We start from the raw sequence: 20947 nt of genomic DNA, 5'->3' as shown, positions 1-20947 counted from the left end.
AAATTTGATTATTATTTTCAAAACAAAATTGATGAATAAATAGGATTATACGATCGTTTGTGATTTTTTCCAAAAATAAAAAACATTTTTTTTTATTATAGCTGATCCAATTTTTCTCATTATTTAATATCTGTCATTAACATTTTATAATGGAGTGTTAAACATAACAAATCAGATATTTTCATTTTAATTTTTCATACTTTTCATAAACTTTTTGCTTACAAAAAAATTGAAAAAAATAGAACATTTTTTGACTGACTTAAAATGTCACAAAACTTAATATCATAACATCTAAGATAGCAATTAGTTGATATGTCTATGTTTTTTTGAAAAGTCGCAAATGTTTAATTTTCAAATATAATTAAATTTCATATTTAACTCAAATTTCTGTTAACTAATATCAAACTTCACTTCAATCAAATCTATTCATTGATAATGCTATTTCAAACATTCTTGAGGAGATTTGTGAGCTGAAACAAAAATTTGATCAAAATATGAAAATTTTGAAGTATTAGAAAATTAAACATTAGCAACTTTTCAAAAAGAATCACCCAAATAACTAATTTCATTCCCATACAAATAATCATCGTCTATTCTTCTTCTTCTCAATGTAATTTTCTTTTTCTTAACGTTAACTAATTTTTTCTGTATCCTTTGTTTATTTTCCTTTTCTTCACTTATTTCGAAATTTTCTTCTTTCTTTTCTTTCGGTTCCTTTTCAATTGTCTTTTTTTCTTCGCTTTTTTCTTTCAGTTGTCGTTTTTTCTTTGGAGAATAATCTCCAAATAAATCCTTCATCTAATCATTTGTTGAATATTTTAATAAGAACTTTTGAGAAGATGAAAGTGGACCACATATCCTTAAAAGCACAGGAGCAGCAGCCACAGCATCAACGCCTGTATTTGAAAATGAAAATTTTATTACTGAAGGAGTTATTGCTGCTGTTAAAGCTTCTGGCAAAGCGTGTGCCAAAGCTTTTTTATTTGAAGAGGTTGAAAATTGAGTTGGCCTTACAAAAGAATTTTGAAGAACTTGTTTGAACCTTGCAAACACACGATTATCGCAAGGTTGCAAAAGGTGAGTCATGTTTGAAGGGAAAAATTCAACGATGATAATTCTTTGTTCAGCAAATGCAATCACTTCTTATTCGAAGTGAGTTCGGTGATTATCCAATAAAAGTGGTGCTTTTTTCGAAGATGAGAGTTTAAGCTTATTTGCAATTAATGGAAGCCATTTCTTTGTCATTATCTTTCGAAACAATTCAGCAGATATCCATCCAGATGAAAATCCCATCATAAGACACATTGAATGAAGAAAAATTAGAGAATTCTAGTGGAATCTTTTTTCGAGGGTATATTTGCATATGAGGAAGATGCGACCCGTCCGCGCAAATACACACATAAATAGTTGCATTTTCCATTTTTGGCAATGAAGATGGGGAAGGAGGGGATTGGTTTTTCAAGTAGACGACGAGTTTTTCTGTTCCATCACCTACATGAACTGAAGATTCGTCAAAATTGAAAATATCAGTCTCATTAATTCCATTGACTGTGATGATGGAGGATAACTTTTCGATTCACGAATGAATAGCTTCTGGAGATTATGCGTTAATTTTATCGATTTCCATCGGCCTGGAAATTGAAGTTCTTAAAATTGAACTTCTTTCTATCAAATCATACGAATATTTGGAGATGACTTTATTTCTTTTTACTTCACTTTCGCAACCTGTATTTAAAATGTCTTGTATCTTCAAAATACAAAAATAGAAAAAACAAAAAAATTAAAATTTTCAGACCATTGCTTGTATATCCTTCAGTCTGACATTTTTTTTTTGGGACAGAAGTGGAATAACCTATTTATCAACTGTTTCGAATTTTTTTTTGCTATAATTGCAGGTCTGCCTATTTTGTAAACTTGTCATTTTGCTTTCAAAGCAGCCATTCCTCTTTCCCATGCTCCGTTTTAAATAGCATGTGATCCCACAGTAGTTTTCCACGTTACAGCATATTTCTTTTTGATTTCAAAGACTTTTTGGGAAGGAGATTTCAGAATTCGGTAATTTGATGCTGCCATGAGCCTGTGAAGTTCTTTGGAAGATATTTTTTTGTCATTTCCGTTATTATTCATTTGATCAAAAATTGAATTAATCATATAAATGAGAATTTCAATGAAAGAAAGCCAATTACTAACTTTCAAGAATTAATAAATGTTAAGTAATAGTCATTTGCTTTAATTTATTCATAAGATGAAAATTCATGTTTTTTATTTAACCAACAAAATTCTGTTGTTATTTCTTTGGAACTTGGTAGATTTTTCGATGATTGCAACAATTGTTATTCAAGCTATGCAGGCGTTGAGCTTTTGAAAGACGTTTCGTTCGTTATTTTAAAAAGTGTCAACTTGTTTTCCATTCTTTTTGGTTTTCTGATAACTTGGACTACCGGATTTTCCACCAGTTCCCGCATTTTCCACCTATGGTATTCATATTTGTTATATGGGTGATTTTTTTTGACATCATAAAAAATTCCGACGTTTGATCAAAAACAAATTTAATTAAGGGTTGCTTTAAAAAGAAAAATGAATGAGATGATCATTCAAATATATTGCTTTGTGAATAGTTGTTATTGCATATTTTTAGATTTTTATTCATTTCAAATTGTTTTTATTACAAATTCGTGAAAGAATTAAAAAATTCATTAAAAAAATATTGAAAATTCAATAAACAGAACAAAACCTAAGTATACTGGTTCAAAAAGCATGATAACAATAATCATAATACATAATTTATCAATTTTTTATATAATTATAAGTTTTATGATGTTATTACAAAGAAATTTTAAAATTAATTTTGAAGATCATAAAACTTTTGTTGAAAACAAACAATTTTCAAAAACACAAATGAAAAATATAATAGTTAAACTAGATATTCATCAGATATACAAATATTTGCTGTTTATTTTTCTATAAAAGCAAATAATACTTTGAAGAAGTTATTAAAATAAATTGATCAAAGTTATTTTATGAAAATTACAAAGAAAGAATAAAAAAAATAAAAAAGAAATACGAAAAATTTCACTTTTTTCACTTTTAAAGCCTTCAACTCTAATGATCTCATCTTTCTCATGCTCTGTCCTTCTTTATAAAATTGCTTAAGTTGCTCGGCGAGCATTCAACTCAACTATTTTTCTGTATATGATTTTCTGCGCTATTTTTTCCTCTTCGTAAATCACTTTAAAAGCTATACAGATATATCACTAAGTTTGTTTAAATTTTTCATCAGCCTTGCTTGGTTCAGTTTCAACCCTGAATGAGGATGCAAGGGTGACTCTAGAAAGTGGAGAGGATTTTCGGGCTGACAACAATCAGCTCTTGGAGGATAGTGCCGTATGAGTTCAAAACACTGGGCGAAGTGGCGAGTGCGATGTTTTCACAGATCAAGTGAACTGGGAGCAACAGCGTGGTGGAGTGCAGCGTGTGTGTGATTGTGGGTAAGGAGAAGGGGAGCGAAGGCGGGGGATGTGTAAAGATCGCAGAGATACAAGAGGAGACAGCGTTGCAGCCGTGATGTCAGCAGGGTCACTCCTCCTGATAAACGGCTCGACCTTCGAGGAATGTGCTGCTGTGGCTGGCGGATGCCTCCAGGCAGTTTGCCCTCGAGCACGTGGTGTTTGTCAGTTGCGATAAAAAAAAGATAAAATCGTATTTGTGTTGTCCACCATGCTGTAGGCAGTGGCAGACGCAGCCCATTTCAACTGGAACATGCCCAGCGCCGACATCAGTTCGCTCGACGAGCTCAGCGGATTCGTGCTGCCCACAGCCGGCCTCCACCTCCCCCTCTCATTTTCAACCTCCGCTTCACCTCGCACTCCTCCCACCGACCCCGACCTCGATGTCGAACTCCTCCCCTTCATCACCTTCCACCGCCCCCACCAAATATTCATCGACCAAGACACCGGCTCCTCTGCCCGCCAGGTCAGCTCCCTGCTTGCCCCCTGCGACTTCATCTCCACAACTGTGTTATTCATCTACCGCTCAATAGAAAACTCCGTCTGGATCTGCCCACTCTTCCCTTTTCTCTCTCCTCGACGGATAACTGGCTGTGTCCTCCTCCCTCTTTCTTTCCCCCGAACATCCTGTCAGACTCAACTCCAACCTCCTTTGTGCTTCCCGAGGTACCCTATGCATCTCCAACATATCTGACCATTCCCTCCACCTCACCCGCCCTGCTCTTCGTGCTCTCCCCGCTTCCTCCCTCTTCCTCTCCCACCCCAACCTCTCCGCCCTCAGTGCCGCCTCCCCTGTGCTCCTGCTCGACGATGGCTCCAGCTGCTCCCTCGACCATCTCATCGCCACGTATCTCGCCATTGGAGGTTTCAGTGTTGTTATTTTCATCTTTCTTTGTTTAATCAGTCTAAAAGCTCATTCAGCATGATGCGTTCCATCTTCACCGCCATCTCGCTCGACATGCTCTGTTGGAGTATGCATGCCGACAGCTTCCAGCTCACCAGAAAAAGCCTTTCCATTTGTTTATTTTCCCTCACCTCCAGCTGCAACCTCGTCTTCTCCAACTCCAGTGCACTCAATATCGCCTCGTTCAAATGAGAAGGCGGAGTCATCTTTCCAAACACCTCTTAGTGACTCCTCAACTGTTGATTCACTCGGCGCTGCATTGAGAATCAACTCTCTCCTCTGCCTTTCGTATCGATGCTTTCAGGCTTTCGTGTTAAGGAAGAAACAGATGAAAAGACACACCTTGAAATCTGTCATTCTTTGCTCTGAGAGAAAGAGAGAAAAGAAGGGGATAATGGGGAATTGAAGAAGGGGAAGAGGAAGGATAAGAAGAAGAAAAAGAATGTGAAGAAGAAGGAGGAGGAGGAAGACGGAGAAGAAAGAGAAGAAGAAGAAGAAGAAGAAGAAGAAGAAGAAGAAGAAGAAGAAGAAGAAGAAGAAGAAGAAGAGGAAGAAGAGGAAGAAGAAGAAGAAGAAGGAGAAGATGAAGGCAACGTTTGTGAGTTAATTTCAACATTACTTGCTTCTGTGTTTGTATTTAGCTAATTTCTGGATTTATCATCCTCTTCTTCTTTTCTTTCTCTTCATTCTTCTTTTTTTTTCTCCTTTGACTGCACTGACACTCAGAAAACATTCCACAAAATGTAATGTTAAATACATAGCCGTATCGCTTCCTCTATGTCCGTCAAACACTCCATAAACGCCACATCCCTTCAGCTTCTTGTCAAAATATGGAATTGGAGGAATTATTCCCTTTGATTCAGTTGATAAAGGTTGTGAATTAGGTGAAGGTCTATTTGCAGACGAAGAATTCGGAACTTCTGAAAGAGAGGCAGTCTCATTTGAAGCAGGCTTCTGTGTATAAAGAGACTCTGTTTCGTCGACGAGCTCAAATTCATCCGTGTCGAGTGTTTCTTCATAGGATTGACCAGAGCTTGCCGGGTTTTTCTTTCCTTCCTCTCTTTTCCTTCTCCATTCTTTTCTCTTTCTTTTCATTCTTTCCTTCTTCCTTTTCTCCTTCTCTCTCATCCTCCTTGCCCAGATCTCATCATCTCTGTCTTCCAGTGCCTTCATTCCTTTCACAGTAAACATCAGCTCCTGTGGATATTTCAGTATGCGAGCCAAAATCCCCACTTCTCCGTCGCACATAAGCTTCTCTATGTCCCATCCATCAACAGGTAGCAGCAACACACTGTCTTCCATCGTGCTTCTCCGTACGCAAGTCTCAACACAGCCGACCCAGTGGTGGAGAAGAGAAGGAAGGGTGGGGCGGGGCGAACAAAATGGTTCTTGAAGAACAGAAGAAGAGGAAGAGGAAGAAAACGTAGAAGAAGAATATGTAACTGCATATGAATGTGGAGAAGATGTCGAAACAGTCGGTCGAGTCTTTGCTTAAGAAGACGAAAGAGATGAGTTTCGCTTCTGACTTGCTGTTAACTCCTTCTTTTGCCTTTTGATTTCAGAAGCATTTTGCGAGAGGGTTGAACGTGGATGCGCAATAGAGATCGGTTTGAGTGTGTGGCTGCTGTGCTTCTTGTGTGTCTGTGCAAGTGGCTGGTTGAGATGAGGAGATTGTTTGAAAACAGATGTATTTTGAGAGGCTGATGAAGAAGATGAAATAGAAGAAGAAGATGACGATGATGATGATGATGAAGCAGTTGGTACAGCTGTTGAGGAAGGAGATAAGGTAGTTGTTGATGAGCTGGATTTTGAATGGGACGAATTTTAGGAATGAGAGTGTGAGTGAGGCTTTGAAGAAGAAGAAGAAAAAAAAGACGAAGAAGAAGAAGCTTGCAAATTGAACAATGAAAAACACCTTTGCATTTTCGCTTCGCTTTTGCTCCGAATGTTTTTGTTCTTTTGGAGCATAATTTTCTTCTTGCTCTTTTTCTTCATGATCTTTTTTATTCTTTCGAAGAAAACAAGTTTTCTGAATTGTCATCATCTTCTTCTTCTACAGCTGAAAATGCGCTTTTATTAGGAAATTCATCTGAAAAGCTTCCAAATTGAACTTCCTGCCTGTTAAAAACCAGATTTTTTCAAATCTACAGCGCATTTATTATACAAACAGCAATAGGCTATTCGAAATGCTCCTTCATCAATACCTTCCTCTTGTTCGCTTCGCTTTTGAAGTTCGATTCTCTTCTTTCAATCTTCATCTTTTTCAGATACGAAACAAATACCTCTTTCTTCTTCTCAGCCTGCTCCAGCGCCTTCTTCTGCTAGACTTCGAGCTTTGACCGCTTTTTCTCGAAGTACTCAATCTCTTCCTCCAGTAGCTCCTCTCTCTCCTTCTCTGTCTCTTTCTTCTGCATCTCCTCCATCTTCCAATGTTTCGCTTTCTCTTCCTCAATTCTATCGATGCGGCTTGGAATGGCTGACTTTTTTGGCTCAGGAAAGCACAGTGACGAAGTAGGAACGGACGCTGTGAGGCAGAAGAAAGCGAAGAGGGAAGAGAGGAAGAAGGGACGGGATGCCACATTTGATGGGTGGGAGATGGGGTGCTGGTGGGAAAAGGAGATAAAGAGTACATTGAAAGAGGAGGCGAAAGTGATAATGGTGAAGAAGGCAAAGCATTGACAATCTGATTGTTATCAGATGAAATTGGTGTGGATGGTAAAGAAGAAGATTAGATGATGATAAGGAAGAGGAGGAAGGAGAAGAAGAGAAGGATGCTGATCTAGTTGATTGGAGCGTTGACTGGAGAGTCTGATTTGGTCCATTTAACGTTGTGTCAACAGCATTTTGCTGGTAAAAAGGCAAGCTTATAATTCTTTCTGCCTCTCTTTCTCTTTCTTCTCTCAGCTTCCTTTCTTTTATTCGCATCAATCTTTCGTCAAATTTCCTTCTTTGCCTTCATCAAATACTCATTTCTCTCCTTCTTCCTTTCGTTCTCACCCTCTTCTACTCCTCTCACCACATCCACATCTTTCACTTCCTCCTCAAACCACTTGTCATGTGCCGGTGCAATATCACCAGCTGGCATCAGAGTCAGTATCCTTTCGCTTGTCAGTGACGAATATAGAGAAAGAGAATCTGTGTTTTTCTTTTCCTCTTTCCTCTTCTTCATCCCTTCCAGCGTCGCAAGAAGGCTGCTTCGTGGAGCCTTTGTGTGTTTGCTGGCACGTTGTGGAGAAATAAATGAAGAAATCTGAGGGGAAGATGAAGCAGATTCCTGTGATTGAGAAATAGACGAGGTTAATGCTTTGTATGTAGTTGTGTTCTTTAACCCGAAGTAATAATCTTCGTCTTCTTGGAATAGAACCATGTCATCCTTGCTGCATTTCTTCCTTTTCGCTGTCATTTTGGATTCATCCTTTGGATCGCGGAAAAACGTCTAGCTGTTCCGAGAAGAGGAAGAAGGCGTTGAAGATGATAATGATAAAATCACTGAAGACGTATCACAAGCACGTCTGCTTTTCTTCGAAGCAGACTTCGATGCTTCAGACTCACTCCCGTTCAGTACACTCAGCTCGCTTTTCCTTCTCTCTTCTTCCTCTTCGTCTTCAACACAAAATGACCCATCTCCTCTTCTGCTCCTTCTCATTGCATTTGCCCCTGCCACTTCTGTCTCCCTCATTTGTTGAATGGAACTCAAAAACTCTTCGTCTGCCACAACTTTTCCTGACAGCAGCCATTCTTCGCAGGAAGGAATAACGAGAGATGTTCTGCCTCCATCAAATGACTCCAAATGTATCATTCTATCGACTTTGCTTTTGGAAATGCCATCTTTCTCTGTCTATAAAGAACCCTCGTGTTCAATTCTTTTTCCTCTTTCTCTTTCTCTCTCAATTGGCGACGTCAATTTCTCTTCTATGTTATCTCCGCTGAACAAGATTTCGTTCTTCTCTCTCATCCTCCATCTTGTTGCAGTTCTCATTGTCTTCATCTCCTTCTATTCCTTCTCTCTCTCCTCGCTTCCTCTCTCCTCTGCCTCGCAAGCATCGTCTCGCTCATCTCCATCGCCCTTCTCTTCGCGTTCTTCTCTCCCATCTTTCGGTTCAGCTCCCGTCTTGTCTCCCGCGTCTTCACTGCCCCTTCCCTCCGCTCCCGCTCCTTCTCGTCCTCCCGCAGCATCACTGACACCTTGTACTCTTCCCCCACAATCATCTTCTTCTGCACCGTCGTCACGCGCGAAAGCTTCGATTCCTTAAAGAACTTCCCCCACGGCTTCAGCAGTAGCAGCGTCGGCGGCACCCCTTCTGCTGCCCCAGTTGCCCGCACTGTCTTTCGTAGCTTATCAAACTCCCGCATCCGCGCCAGGTTCTGCCGCTGCTCCTGCATCTTCTGCTCAAACAGCCCAATCGACTCCTGCACTTTGTACTTCCGCAATCTTCTTTATCATCATCTCCTAGATATGCTCTTTTCAGTAGTAGAATCGCAATCGACAGAATGCCACTGAACTTCATCAGCTTCTCTTTCAGGTAGTTCCCCCCTGCTCCACCACGAAATACACCGCCGTCACAGACAGATCACATGACAGTACAACATTTGGCATCAACATCACCTTCACAAAAAAATAGAGTAGGCAATATGATGTACGTCACAGCCTCCAGGTTCGCTGCTGCCGCACACGCTCCATAGATCTGGGAACAATGTCATAGACCAGGTGCTACAGGGTGCAGTGCCTCTCCACATCCACGCCCCATCAGCGACCCTGTAGCAAGCGAAGGTATCATTGTACCTGCGGGAACAGCCTGCGAAATTGACAGCTGTTAGGATTCATGCTTCGCAACCAGGCACGCGCACATACTCCGCTCCCAAATTCCACACGTCTGCAGCTCAACCTCAGTCGGCATATCTTCCTGCGGTGGTGCCTTCAGCTGCGCTGTGTCGTCTGTCCCAACGACTATCCCTGTAGAGAACACAAACGAAGAAGTCAAAGAAAAGGCGGAAGTGTGCGCAAATATTTCTATTCAGCGGGCTTCGATGAAGACCAAAAAAAAAAAGAATATGCATAATTTCACATAAAAATCAAAAGAAAATAATAAAAAAAATATAGATAATATATTAATTCATGCCTTAGAATGCTTCAGAGCCAACGTTTTGAATTGAAACAAATTGATCATCATCGATTCAATTTTCTTTCTTCGCTTCCTCTTTCTATTCAGTTGAGTCACAATCATTAAACCCCAAGACAACCTCCCTGATCAACTTCCTTCCTTCATTCTTTTCCCTCCCTCCCTCTCATTCACTCTCTCATTCACTCTCTCATTCACTCATTTTTCTAATTCTTCCCAATGAGCTCCGACAATTCTTTGCCTGTTAAAGCACTTGCAAAACGAACATTAAATCGATTCGTCAAGGCAGGCTGAAAGAATACAAAGTGGTAGAACATTCAATCAATGAGGGGGAAAAAGTGAGAAGGCAGAGAGAAGGAAGGATGATGGAGGAGCAATGATTGATGGGAAGCATTTTGAATGCACTCTGATCGCATGCAGCAGCAGCAAATGAAAAGAATGGAGGCATCTCATCCGCCAGGCTGTTCAGTTCGAGATTGCAATTGAAGAGGTCGGCACGCAACAAAGAAGACACAGATATCCAGGAAAAAGAAGAAGAGGAGGAATTGCAAGAGAAGATGCATTTGATGGCAAATGAATGTTTGGCAAACAGAAACACCAAATTATCAATGTCAAGCTTGTGGTTCGCTAAAATTACAAATTGTTTCAAGAGCAAAATCCGATTGAAGTTGGACAGAATGTTGTTCGACTGTTAACAAATATTTGAAAATTGGATGTCTCGTCGTTGGCGTTTCTCCTTTCTTTTGAAGAAATAGCGGAATCAGAATTAAAATTTCGTCGCTTTCCATTTCTGCCTGGAGCAGTCCGAGAAACAGGAAAACCTTATTAATAAAATTGATATTTTTGGGTTTTCCTTTTTTTCGTTGAATTCTTGCCTTTTTTGTTTTTTGTGAAAAATATCCTTCCCTTGATTTTGCCAGTCACTTTCCTTGCAAAAAAATACCCCAAACTGTTCTCCCTGAATTTAATTCCAAAATGCTGTATAATTTTGTGCAGATTTTTGCCTTCACAGAATTCTATCCTTATATCGACATTCAATAAAACATCATTTGAATTGTTTTAATCTTTTGTTCCAATCAAAAATTATAAAAATCATGAATCTTGCGTAACTTCATTTGTTTCCCAATTGCTATATAATAATATGTTCTATTCTCATCGTAATGCTCTCCAACGTGAAGATTTGCTATTTGACAGACAAGAAAAGTTCCTTTTCTTTGAAAAGGAAGCAAACAGAGCAGTTTTCCAATATAATGAAAAAATTGTAATATTTCAATAAAAATTAAATTATAAAAAGTATTAGCAAACCCGTTAAAAGTTGGAAAAGCAAGTGGTTTTGAAAAAATGAAAGAAACAAAACTCCGGCTTTAATCAGAACCATATCTTTTTGAATTTTTGAATATTTATTGAAAAAAAAACAAATATCAGAAAAATTTTGATTTTTTGTTTAATAGTTATGTATGTGATAAGAGTTAGAAAAATGTTTTTTTTGATTTTTAAAACGCTGTATTCGAAGAGCATCAGCTCTTTTTCTTTGTCCAAACAATGGCGATCACAAAATGACAGAATCTTCAGGGGTCTTTTTTTTGCATAAAATGATTGTTTTCACCATTTTAACTTCATCTATAGCCAAAAAACTGCATTCTTCTACCTGCAATTTTCGCCCTTTAACGCTTATTTTTTTGATCTTTTTGACCCCTTGGAAATTCGGATCATGGGTCAGATCCTTTTTTTCATTCAAACTTTTGAAAATTTTTTTGAAAAGATTTCACGATAAAATGGTTCTTAATTCACATCCATCGATGATTTTGTTGTAACTCTTTCATTAAATGTTTTCAAACATTAAATTTCTATCGTATTGAGATTTCATAGAAAATCAGTGAAATGAGAAAAAATACGTTAAAAAATAACAATCGTTTTCCAATCAAAATGACATAAAAAAACAAAAAGTACTTCATGATATTAATCATAATAAAAATTGAAAACAATCAGAAATTTTCAAATCAGATTCAATCATTTTCAATAAAACATAATTCGATCACATATTCATAAGACATTCACCAAATATCAACTAAATGTCAACAATTTTGAACAATATAAGATATGAGAAAAAACAGTACTATTTCAACAAATTCATGGCATCAAATACAATTCCTAACAAAAAAGGATACTTATATTAAAAGTTTACAAACTAACTTGTCTATTTTCCCTCTGTTTTCCATCCATTCTCCTCTTTCTAATATTCCTCTCACTTTGACTCAAAAAGATCAAATCCAACAAAGAAAAAAGACAGACACAATGATAAAACAACATTTCACACTCTCATCAACTCTCCCTTCCAAAAACATCACCCAAAGATCAATGAATTCCCTCATAACTCTCTCCATTAATGAATCTCGATAAATACATATATAAGCGGGACAATAACCAATTTAATTATAGGGACATTACAGGGACAAAAAGCACAAGAAAACAATCGGATTCTAACTGTTATGCACCTGGGAGGCTGTTCGTCGTATCCAGGTCCGGATAAAGCAGCCCGAAGGCTGCAATATCTAATACGAACAGTCATGTCCAGCACCCTTCCGATAGAGTGCCAGCTAAGCATGCACAACATCTAGTTTCTTAATAGGGGACACCAAAAGAACAATTTTGAGATTCACAAATAGAAGAAGAGTCAAGAAGAAGCTCAAATCTCCTTGAAAGAAGATCTTGAGAAGATTGAGAAAGAAGAGAAGAGTTAGATGATGTGATATCAGAGTGAAATGACTTCCTTGATCTTTGGACTTTTTCTTTCATCGTCGAAGATTCGAGTGCAACCAGAGAGCGTTGAGGAAGATATCCAACAGCTGAAGCACAGACAAATGAGCCCTTGCGCTCAAAATACAAGTAGTCCTTCATGTGGGGAACGGACAGTGAAGGCCATGAGATTTGTTGAGATGGTACATATTCTTCAAAGTACCTCTCATGCTCAAAGTTATTGACAGATGTCGAAGATGGTGAAGAGTTTGATGATGATGTTGAGAAAATGTTAGATTGAAAAGTTGAAGAAGCTGATGTCGAAGTGTTCATATTGTTTTCGAAGAAGTTGATCAAATCATGAAGTGTGGCGATGTGTTCTGTCGAAAGATTGTTGTCGATTGCATTCACTAACGCACCAAATTCACTATCACAAATGTTTTTTCCATGATGCTCAGCGAAGAAATTGAGTTGTGTATTTTTCTTTTTTAGGAGTTTTGATTGTTTGGAAAGGATGAAGTGAAGAAGGAAGCGATTTCGGTTGTGTGGACCCGAATCGCAGAAGAACTTAAAAGTGTGAGTGTCTGAGAAGAAGCGTCTTTTGATCACAGATTCCAGACACTCAATAACAAATCTGTGATCATTTGAGAGGCAGTCGGAGAAGAAGTTGAAAGTTCGTTTTATTTTTTGGTTATTAATTTTTTGAAGAGAGATGATTGTGAATTGAGAAACCTGTTGATAATTAAAGAATTCTTGTTGAAGTTGGTTCTTTCTGATCGGGAGTTTCCATTTTTCTTTAAAGTCGAAGACGAAGACTGCTTCTCCCTCTTTCAGATTATCAACAGTTGATTGATAATGTTTTCGTTGCATTTCTGCAACAAGTCGGTGTTGTCGAAGAAGTTTCAGAGTGTGAAACTCGGCAGAAGAAAGACCATTTTTGTTTTGTGAAGATTTGAGTTTATTCTCCAAATAGTTCAACTTCTCACACATTCCACAAAGATCTGTACGTCTTTTCGCTTTTGAGAAGTTGGAAGTGAGTTTGTAGAAGTGAGACAAAGAAACTTTGATATTTGTTTCTTCTGAAAACTCTTTCCACAATTTTGTTTTGGGTTTGAAGATTAATCTCTTTTCATTGGGAGAAAAGATGCCCATTTTCTTTCTTCTTTCTTTCAAAGCTTCCAATCCATAACTTGTTGAAATAGACGACGAGAGTAAAGGAATAGAAGTTGTTCGATGAGGTGGAGTGATGAATGTGGATGACGAAGATATTGTTGATGTTAAAGTTAAAGTTGTTGTTATCGATGATGATGATGATGATGATGATGATGATGATGATGATGATGATGATGATGATGATGATGATGATGATGAAATGTTGTTTAAAGTGTTTAAATTTGATGTTTCTGAAGAAGAAGAAAAACCACCAAATTGAATAGAAGATAGTGTTGGTTTTGTTCTTTCTTTTGTGTAGAAAGAAAGAGAAGGAGCGTAACCCTGAGCGTAAATATCTTTCCATGATGAATTCCAATTATCTTTATCAAATTCAGAAACACTTTCATCATTGCAAATATTCCACAATACATCACTTCTTGTCTTCCTTTGAACAATAGCAATGAAATGTCCATTTCTTTGATCCAGACGTTTGAATAGTATTTGCCCAACTAGATGATAAATGATGGTTTCTTTATTATCTTTTTGAAGATGTTGAATATCTTTAGAAGAAAACCCTTTGCAGAAAGTGCGCTGGTATACACGATCTGTTTCTATTAGTATAGTTCTAGAAGGAGCAGAACTAGCAGCATCAGTGCATTCATGACAGAGGGCTAGCACCTCTGGAAATGCAGCCATTTCCTCCCATCTCGCAGCACAGCATTTTTCCTTGCATGCATCACAATAGACAGCATTTTTTCCGTTCAATATCTCAGTTGAAAAGATAGAAGACAGACCTTTATGAGGTGATGATGAATTTATGATAACATTACTGCAGGCTTCATTGAAACGTGATGAAATTTTTTGGCATTTTTGGCATTTGAAATGAGTGATTAAAACAGGATTGAAAGTGTCCTTTTCAAATATCTTATTAATTTGAAGAAGTTGATGAAGATTTTCAAATGCTTCTATCACATTCTGTTGCTGTCTGCTGCCATATCCACAAAAGTTTTCCCATTTGTTGATAAGCGATGGGATCCAAGAACGCACTGCCATTCCATCTTTAACCAGTTGTTGACAAACACTTATTACACGCGAAGATATGTTCTTCATAACTGTTTGTTTTTTGATTAAAGATGGTTTTTGCGTGATGATAGAAGACATGCATTGAAGAAGAGAAGCCAAATAGCATGTGTTGCCTAAGTTTGGCAATCCTTTTGCTATTTGTGATGATTTATTTGAAGAATTTGATGAATTTGAAGAAGATTGAGAATGAGAATGATTTTTTGTTGAATTTTCTTTAGCATTCTTTTTTGAAATATTTTTTGAAGAATTGTTTTGAATAGATATTTCATTATTTGAAGGTTGAATGCTTTGTTGTTGAACTGTTGAAGTGTCATTCTTTTTAGAAAATGAAGAAAAGAGAGTTTGAAATGCTTGAGGTGGAATTAATGTGGGTGAAGTGGCATAATCAACTAATTGCTCACTCACAAACACATTATCATTTTGAAATGATGAAGAATTTATTTTTTCTTTCAATTTTTTTGTAATTGAAATTTGTGAAGAAGAAGTTTTTGATTTGAATATATTGTGAATTGGTATTGGAGATGGAGAAGAGTGACGTTTGTGATTTGAATTTTTATTTTGGTTTTTTGTTGGTCCACTTTCTCTCCGAATTGGAGTACTGATTGGGGCATCAACAGCTTGAGAAGAAGAAGAATTTGAAGAAGGAGAATTTTTTTCTGAAATGGTTTTTGAATTTTTATTGAGTTGAGATGATGTTGAAGAAGAAGAAGATTGTTTTTTATTTGAAAAAGAGTTTTCTGTAACAATTTCATTTTCCCAGGCATCTTCATCAATAAATCTGGCGTAATCTGGCTCAGCTCGCTGCTTTTTCTTTGCTGACTGAAGCGAAGTTGAGGCTTCAGTCGAATGGGCTAACATCCAGTTGTTGCCCTTTTCCCATTCCTGTTCATTTAAGCCTAAAATAAACAAAGAAAATAAATCAGAAAAAATATTAATAAATTCAAACCACTTCTGCAAGAAGGAAGATGAGGCTTTTGAGGCGGAATGATAAAACCTTGATTCTTCTTCAGCGTTTGCTTCGCGTAAATAAATTTTCCCTCCGAAACATCATATCCATAGTCCTGTAAATCGGATAATGATGTGTTGCGGGAAAGCGCTTGCAGCATTGTTGTCTGAGTGTGCAACGGAGCGTTGTTGTACACCACAGACAGGTCTTCCAGCAGCTTTATGTGATATTCTGTTTCAAAAAAAATAAATAATTTACAAATCAAAAAGAAAAAAAATAACAGAGAGTTAAAATAATATTTTTAACACAATACAAAAAAAAAAAAAGCCAAACCATTCAAAGACTTCAGTAAATCATTAATTACTGAAGATGATTGCCTGTAGGTGTAAAACAAATAGGCAAGCAACGAATCCACGTCATTTCCGCCGATTCTCTTTATTTCTTGCCATAGAACATTGCAACGAGAATTTAATGTCGATTCGCGTTTTGAAATGGACATTTTTCTCTAATAAATATTTTCTTATGGAAAATCACAATTATTCTAAAATAATTTTTTTTTATTTAAAAAAATATGTTTTGTTATTTTTTCATTATTTGACTATTTCCAAAATTGAAAAAAAATTTTTTTCAACGTGATTTGAATTAGAAAATAATTTTTTGAAAATTTCATATCAGAAAAAAATTTGAAAAATTTAAGAATTCTTAAATTGAAGGTCTATTGAATATTCGTCGCATAAATGAATATTTCTTTTGACAAATTATATTTTCATATAAAAATATTAAAAAATAACATTAAATATCATTCTTCAATGAAAAAAAGGATCTGACCCATGATCCGAATTTCCAAGGGGTCAAAAAGATCAAAAAAATAAGCGTTAAAGGGCGAAAATTGCAGGTAGAAGAATGCAGTTTTTTGGCTATAGATGAAGTTAAAATGGTGAAAACAATCATTTTATGCAAAAAAAAGACCCCTGAAGATTCTGTCATTTTGTGATCGCCATTGTTTGGACAAAGAAAAAGAGCTGATGCTCTTCGAATACAGCGTTTTAAAAATCAAAAAAAACATTTTTCTAACTCTTATCACATACATAACTATTAAACAAAAAATCAAAATTTTTCTGATATTTGTTTTTTTTTCAATAAATATTCAAAAATTCAAAAAGATATGGTTCTGATTAAAGCCGGAGTTTTGTTTCTTTCATTTTTTCAAAACCACTTGCTTTTCCAACTTTTAACGGGTTTGCTAATACTTTTTATAATTTAATTTTTATTGAAATATTACAATTTTTTCATTATATTGGAAAACTGCTCTGTTTGCTTCCTTTTCAAAGAAAAGGAACTTTTCTTGTCTGTCAAATAGCAAATCTTCACGTTGGAGAGCATTACGATGAGAATAGAACATATTATTATATAGCAATTGGGAAACAAATGAAGTTACGCAAGATTCATGATTTTTATAATTTTTGATTGGAACAAAAGATTAAAACAATTCAAATGATGTTTTATTGAATGTCGATATAAGGATAGAATTCTGTGAAGGCAAAAATCTGCACAAAATTATACAGCATTTTGGAATTAAATTCAGGGAGAACAGTTTGGGGTATTTTTTTGCAAGGAAAGTGACTGGCAAAATCAAGGGAAGGATATTTTTCACAAAAAACAAAAAAGGCAAGAATTCAACGAAAAAAAGGAAAACCCAAAAATATCAATTTTATTAATAAGGTTTTCCTGTTTCTCGGACTGCTCCAGGCAGAAATGGAAAGCGACGAAATTTTAATTCTGATTCCGCTATTTCTTCAAAAGAAAGGAGAAACGCCAACGACGAGACATCCAATTTTCAAATATTTGTTAACAGTCGAACAACATTCTGTCCAACTTCAATCGGATTTTGCTCTTGAAACAATTTGTAATTTTAGCGAACCACAAGCTTGACATTGATAATTTGGTGTTTCTGTTTGCCAAACATTCATTTGCCATCAAATGCATCTTCTCTTGCAATTCCTCCTCTTCTTCTTTTCCTGGATATCTGTGTCTTCTTTGTTGCGTGCCGACCTCTTCAATTGCAATCTCGAACTGAACAGCCTGGCGGATGAGATGCCTCCATTCTTTTCATTTGCTGCTGCTGCATGCGATCAGAGTGCATTCAAAATGCTTCCCATCAATCATTGCTCCTCCATCATCCTTCCTTCTCTCTGCCTTCTCACTTTTTCCCCCTCATTGATTGAATGTTCTACCACTTTGTATTCTTTCAGCCTGCCTTGACGAATCGATTTAATGTTCGTTTTGCAAGTGCTTTAACAGGCAAAGAATTGTCGGAGCTCATTGGGAAGAATTAGAAAAATGAGTGAATGAGAGAGTGAATGAGAGAGTGAATGAGAGGGAGGGAGGGAAAAGAATGAAGGAAGGAAGTTGATCAGGGAGGTTGTCTTGGGGTTTAATGATTGTGACTCAACTGAATAGAAAGAGGAAGCGAAGAAAGAAAATTGAATCGATGATGATCAATTTGTTTCAATTCAAAACGTTGGCTCTGAAGCATTCTAAGGCATGAATTAATATATTATCTATATTTTTTTTATTATTTTCTTTTGATTTTTATGTGAAATTATGCATATTCTTTTTTTTTTGGTCTTCATCGAAGCCCGCTGAATAGAAATATTTGCGCACACTTCCGCCTTTTCTTTGACTTCTTCGTTTGTGTTCTCTACAGGGATAGTCGTTGGGACAGACGACACAGCGCAGCTGAAGGCACCACCGCAGGAAGATATGCCGACTGAGGTTGAGCTGCAGACGTGTGGAATTTGGGAGCGGAGTATGTGCGCGTGCCTGGTTGCGAAGCATGAATCCTAACAGCTGTCAATTTCGCAGGCTGTTCCCGCAGGTACAATGATACCTTCGCTTGCTACAGGGTCGCTGATGGGGCGTGGATGTGGAGAGGCACTGCACCCTGTAGCACCTGGTCTATGACATTGTTCCCAGATCTATGGAGCGTGTGCGGCAGCAGCGAACCTGGAGGCTGTGACGTACATCATATTGCCTACTCTATTTTTTTGTGAAGGTGATGTTGATGCCAAATGTTGTACTGTCATGTGATCTGTCTGTGACGGCGGTGTATTTCGTGGTGGAGCAGGGGGGAACTACCTGAAAGAGAAGCTGATGAAGTTCAGTGGCATTCTGTCGATTGCGATTCTACTACTGAAAAGAGCATATCTAGGAGATGATGATAAAGAAGATTGCGGAAGTACAAAGTGCAGGAGTCGATTGGGCTGTTTGAGCAGAAGATGCAGGAGCAGCGGCAGAACCTGGCGCGGATGCGGGAGTTTGATAAGCTACGAAAGACAGTGCGGGCAACTGGGGCAGCAGAAGGGGTGCCGCCGACGCTGCTACTGCTGAAGCCGTGGGGGAAGTTCTTTAAGGAATCGAAGCTTTCGCGCGTGACGACGGTGCAGAAGAAGATGATTGTGGGGGAAGAGTACAAGGTGTCAGTGATGCTGCGGGAGGACGAGAAGGAGCGGGAGCGGAGGGAAGGGGCAGTGAAGACGCGGGAGACAAGACGGGAGCTGAACCGAAAGATGGGAGAGAAGAACGCGAAGAGAAGGGCGATGGAGATGAGCGAGACGATGCTTGCGAGGCAGAGGAGAGAGGAAGCGAGGAGAGAGTTCTATTTGGAGTAAAGGCAGAAAGGACGAGTGTGAAGAGGAGATGGGTGGTGTGTTGAAGAGCATACGAGAACACGATCAGAAGCAGAAGCAGAAGCAGAAACAGAGGAAGAAGCAGACGATGGAAGAGAAGAAGGAGAAGAAGGAGAAAGGGGAGAAGGAAGCGAGAATTGCGACAGGATAGAGGATGAGAGAGGAGAAGGAAAGGAGGCATAGGGAAGAACAAAGATTGGAAGAGGAAGGAGAGATGAGGAGTTTGGGGAGGATTTTGAGGGAGAGACGCCAAGAGGGAGAAGGTTTAGAGAAGGTGCGGAAGGAAGGGCGTCTGCACCTACTACAGCGAGAAGCCGAAAGGAGATGAAGTTTCTGTATTCGCAGCCAGACAGTGTTGTCCGTGTTTATCCTAAGCGGATGGTGGAGCGGATGTTGCTGATGGATTCTGTGCAGCCAGGAGAAGAGGAGGAGGCGTTGCAAGTGGATGACGATGAACATTGCCACAGCCTCCGCCACCAACACTACTACCACCGCCATCATATTTTGAGATACGAGCGGACTGGCGATAGCGAAGATGCAAATGAGAGTTGAAATGAAGATGGAGAAGACAGAAGTGGAGATGAAAAAGAAAATGGTGCTGGAGAGAGCATGGAGCATGAAGAGCAGTGTGTATCGAGGCAGTGCAGAAACAAGAAATAAGTGGAAAAGGAAATACAGCAAAAAGACCAGGAAAAGGACCAGGAAGAATGGCACAAAGGAAAAATTAAGGAAAAGCGAGAGAAACTGAAGGAGAAGCTGAAGCCCAAAATGGATCTGCAGTAGACGGATTAGGGGAGCCGCTGTTCGCAACACTTCCATGGTAACCAGAACGTGATGAGCTTTATCCAAATCGATTCCGTCCGCCTCCAGTACGGCACAAAGCAAGCAACGAGAAGGGGTCAAGTCTTTCATTTATCACGACTTCGGAGCCATCTGCAGCCACAGTTTCTATGTTTCTGTTTGGGTCGCCTACATCGTTGGCAAGTGGCTTTGGGAGGAGCCGAAGATTGGACTTGGGGCATCAGATGGATGGAAGAGCGGAGGAGAAGGCCAGGAGCGTTGGACAGAGAGAATGAGCGGAGAGCAGACAGGAAGAAGTGATGGGTTCATGGTTGTTTTTCAACAATGCCTGAGCTAGTGAAAGGGGTTGAGAAATCTCATCGAGAGAAGAGAGGAAAGCTGGAATGCAGAAGGGCACTGACGCCAATGCGGGAGAGGGAAAATTTTCAACAAAAACGAGGCAGAAACAGATATGATAAAAACAACAGTTGGGAGTTTTTTCGCGCACGTATTGTTCATAAGCTGCTTCGAGCATCATATTTCACACCGAAATGCACATTTTCAGATCTATAGACAATTTCATTTATATTTGGTATTTTTCTTATCTCGATAGCGGAATTTGAATCAACACAGAACAAATGCTTGAAATAATTTGAAAACGCAAACGTATTAACTCAAGCTTTTGTTAGAACGAGCCAACTGAGTTGGAATTATCAATCATTTTTCCTGCGCACTTTCTTAACCAACTTTGCTCCCACCTTCTGCTCTCCTTGAGCTTTTTACTGCATCTGATATTTAAGGCATTGCAGAATTTATGGGGAATCGATGGAAGAACTCTCTTTTCAAACTCGCCAGCGACAGCTTTTTTGTTTGCTCTGTTGACAGAAGCACTTTCACCACCTCTTCAAGACTCTTCTGTTCATCCCCTATCATCGGAATCAAAATAACCGCAATCATCCTCCATGTCGCGTCCACTCAAATTCGCCAAACAATATCTTCAGCATCACATGCACCTGCACCGTCTACTCAAT

At 38.3% G+C, this 20947-nt stretch overlaps 9 protein-coding genes across 9 annotated transcripts; 2 read left to right on the top strand and 7 right to left on the bottom strand.

The window, feature by feature from the left end:
* Positions 1–3671: 3671 nt before the first annotated feature.
* Positions 3672–4025, bottom strand: MONOS_11465 (uncharacterized protein; the record flags this gene model as incomplete). Its single annotated transcript, XM_067863997.1, has 1 exon — positions 3672–4025. The coding sequence occupies one exon, from the start codon at positions 4023–4025 to the stop codon at positions 3672–3674; it is 354 nt and encodes a 117-aa protein (XP_067723396.1).
* A 152-nt stretch (positions 4026–4177) lies between these two features.
* On the bottom strand, positions 4178–4616 carry MONOS_11466 (uncharacterized protein; the record flags this gene model as incomplete). The annotated part of the gene is made up of 2 exons (XM_067863998.1): positions 4178–4396; positions 4542–4616. The coding sequence occupies 2 exons, from the start codon at positions 4614–4616 to the stop codon at positions 4178–4180; spliced, it is 294 nt and encodes a 97-aa protein (XP_067723395.1).
* Positions 4617–5067: 451 nt separating this feature from the next.
* Positions 5068–6405, bottom strand: MONOS_11467 (uncharacterized protein; the record flags this gene model as incomplete). The annotated part of the gene is made up of 3 exons (XM_067863999.1): positions 5068–5852; positions 5937–6211; positions 6326–6405. The coding sequence occupies 3 exons, from the start codon at positions 6403–6405 to the stop codon at positions 5068–5070; spliced, it is 1140 nt and encodes a 379-aa protein (XP_067723394.1).
* Positions 6406–7345: 940 nt separating this feature from the next.
* MONOS_11468 (uncharacterized protein) lies at positions 7346–7813 on the bottom strand (the record flags this gene model as incomplete). Its single annotated transcript, XM_067864000.1, has 1 exon — positions 7346–7813. One exon carries the CDS (start codon positions 7811–7813, stop codon positions 7346–7348), a length of 468 nt encoding a protein of 155 aa, XP_067723393.1.
* Positions 7814–7846: 33 nt separating this feature from the next.
* MONOS_11469 (uncharacterized protein) lies at positions 7847–8209 on the bottom strand (the record flags this gene model as incomplete). The annotated part of the gene is made up of 1 exon (XM_067864001.1): positions 7847–8209. The coding sequence occupies one exon, from the start codon at positions 8207–8209 to the stop codon at positions 7847–7849; it is 363 nt and encodes a 120-aa protein (XP_067723392.1).
* Positions 8210–8394: 185 nt separating this feature from the next.
* MONOS_17918 (uncharacterized protein) lies at positions 8395–8868 on the bottom strand (the record flags this gene model as incomplete). Its single annotated transcript, XM_067870886.1, has 1 exon — positions 8395–8868. Exon 1 carries the CDS (start codon positions 8791–8793, stop codon positions 8395–8397), a length of 399 nt encoding a protein of 132 aa, XP_067723391.1. The 5' UTR covers positions 8794–8868.
* A 3284-nt stretch (positions 8869–12152) lies between these two features.
* MONOS_16427 (uncharacterized protein) lies at positions 12153–15946 on the bottom strand (the record flags this gene model as incomplete). The annotated part of the gene is made up of 5 exons (XM_067869332.1): positions 12153–12693; positions 13255–14635; positions 15101–15397; positions 15448–15678; positions 15781–15946. 5 exons carry the CDS (start codon positions 15944–15946, stop codon positions 12153–12155), a joined length of 2616 nt encoding a protein of 871 aa, XP_067723390.1.
* A 2779-nt stretch (positions 15947–18725) lies between these two features.
* MONOS_17917 (uncharacterized protein) lies at positions 18726–19319 on the top strand (the record flags this gene model as incomplete). Its single annotated transcript, XM_067870885.1, has 1 exon — positions 18726–19319. The coding sequence occupies one exon, from the start codon at positions 18726–18728 to the stop codon at positions 19116–19118; it is 393 nt and encodes a 130-aa protein (XP_067723389.1). The 3' UTR covers positions 19119–19319.
* Positions 19320–19460: 141 nt separating this feature from the next.
* MONOS_16069 (uncharacterized protein) lies at positions 19461–19688 on the top strand (the record flags this gene model as incomplete). The annotated part of the gene is made up of 1 exon (XM_067868978.1): positions 19461–19688. One exon carries the CDS (start codon positions 19461–19463, stop codon positions 19686–19688), a length of 228 nt encoding a protein of 75 aa, XP_067723388.1.
* Positions 19689–20947: the final 1259 nt, after the last annotated feature.

The sequence above is a fragment of the Monocercomonoides exilis genome, assembly GCF_001643675.1.
Source record: "Monocercomonoides exilis strain PA203 chromosome Unknown scaffold37-1059404, whole genome shotgun sequence".
In the NCBI taxonomy this organism is placed as follows: Eukaryota; Preaxostyla; order Oxymonadida; family Polymastigidae; genus Monocercomonoides; species Monocercomonoides exilis.
Note: the sequence above shows the minus strand (reverse complement) of the source record. Positions and strands in the feature narration are given on the sequence as shown.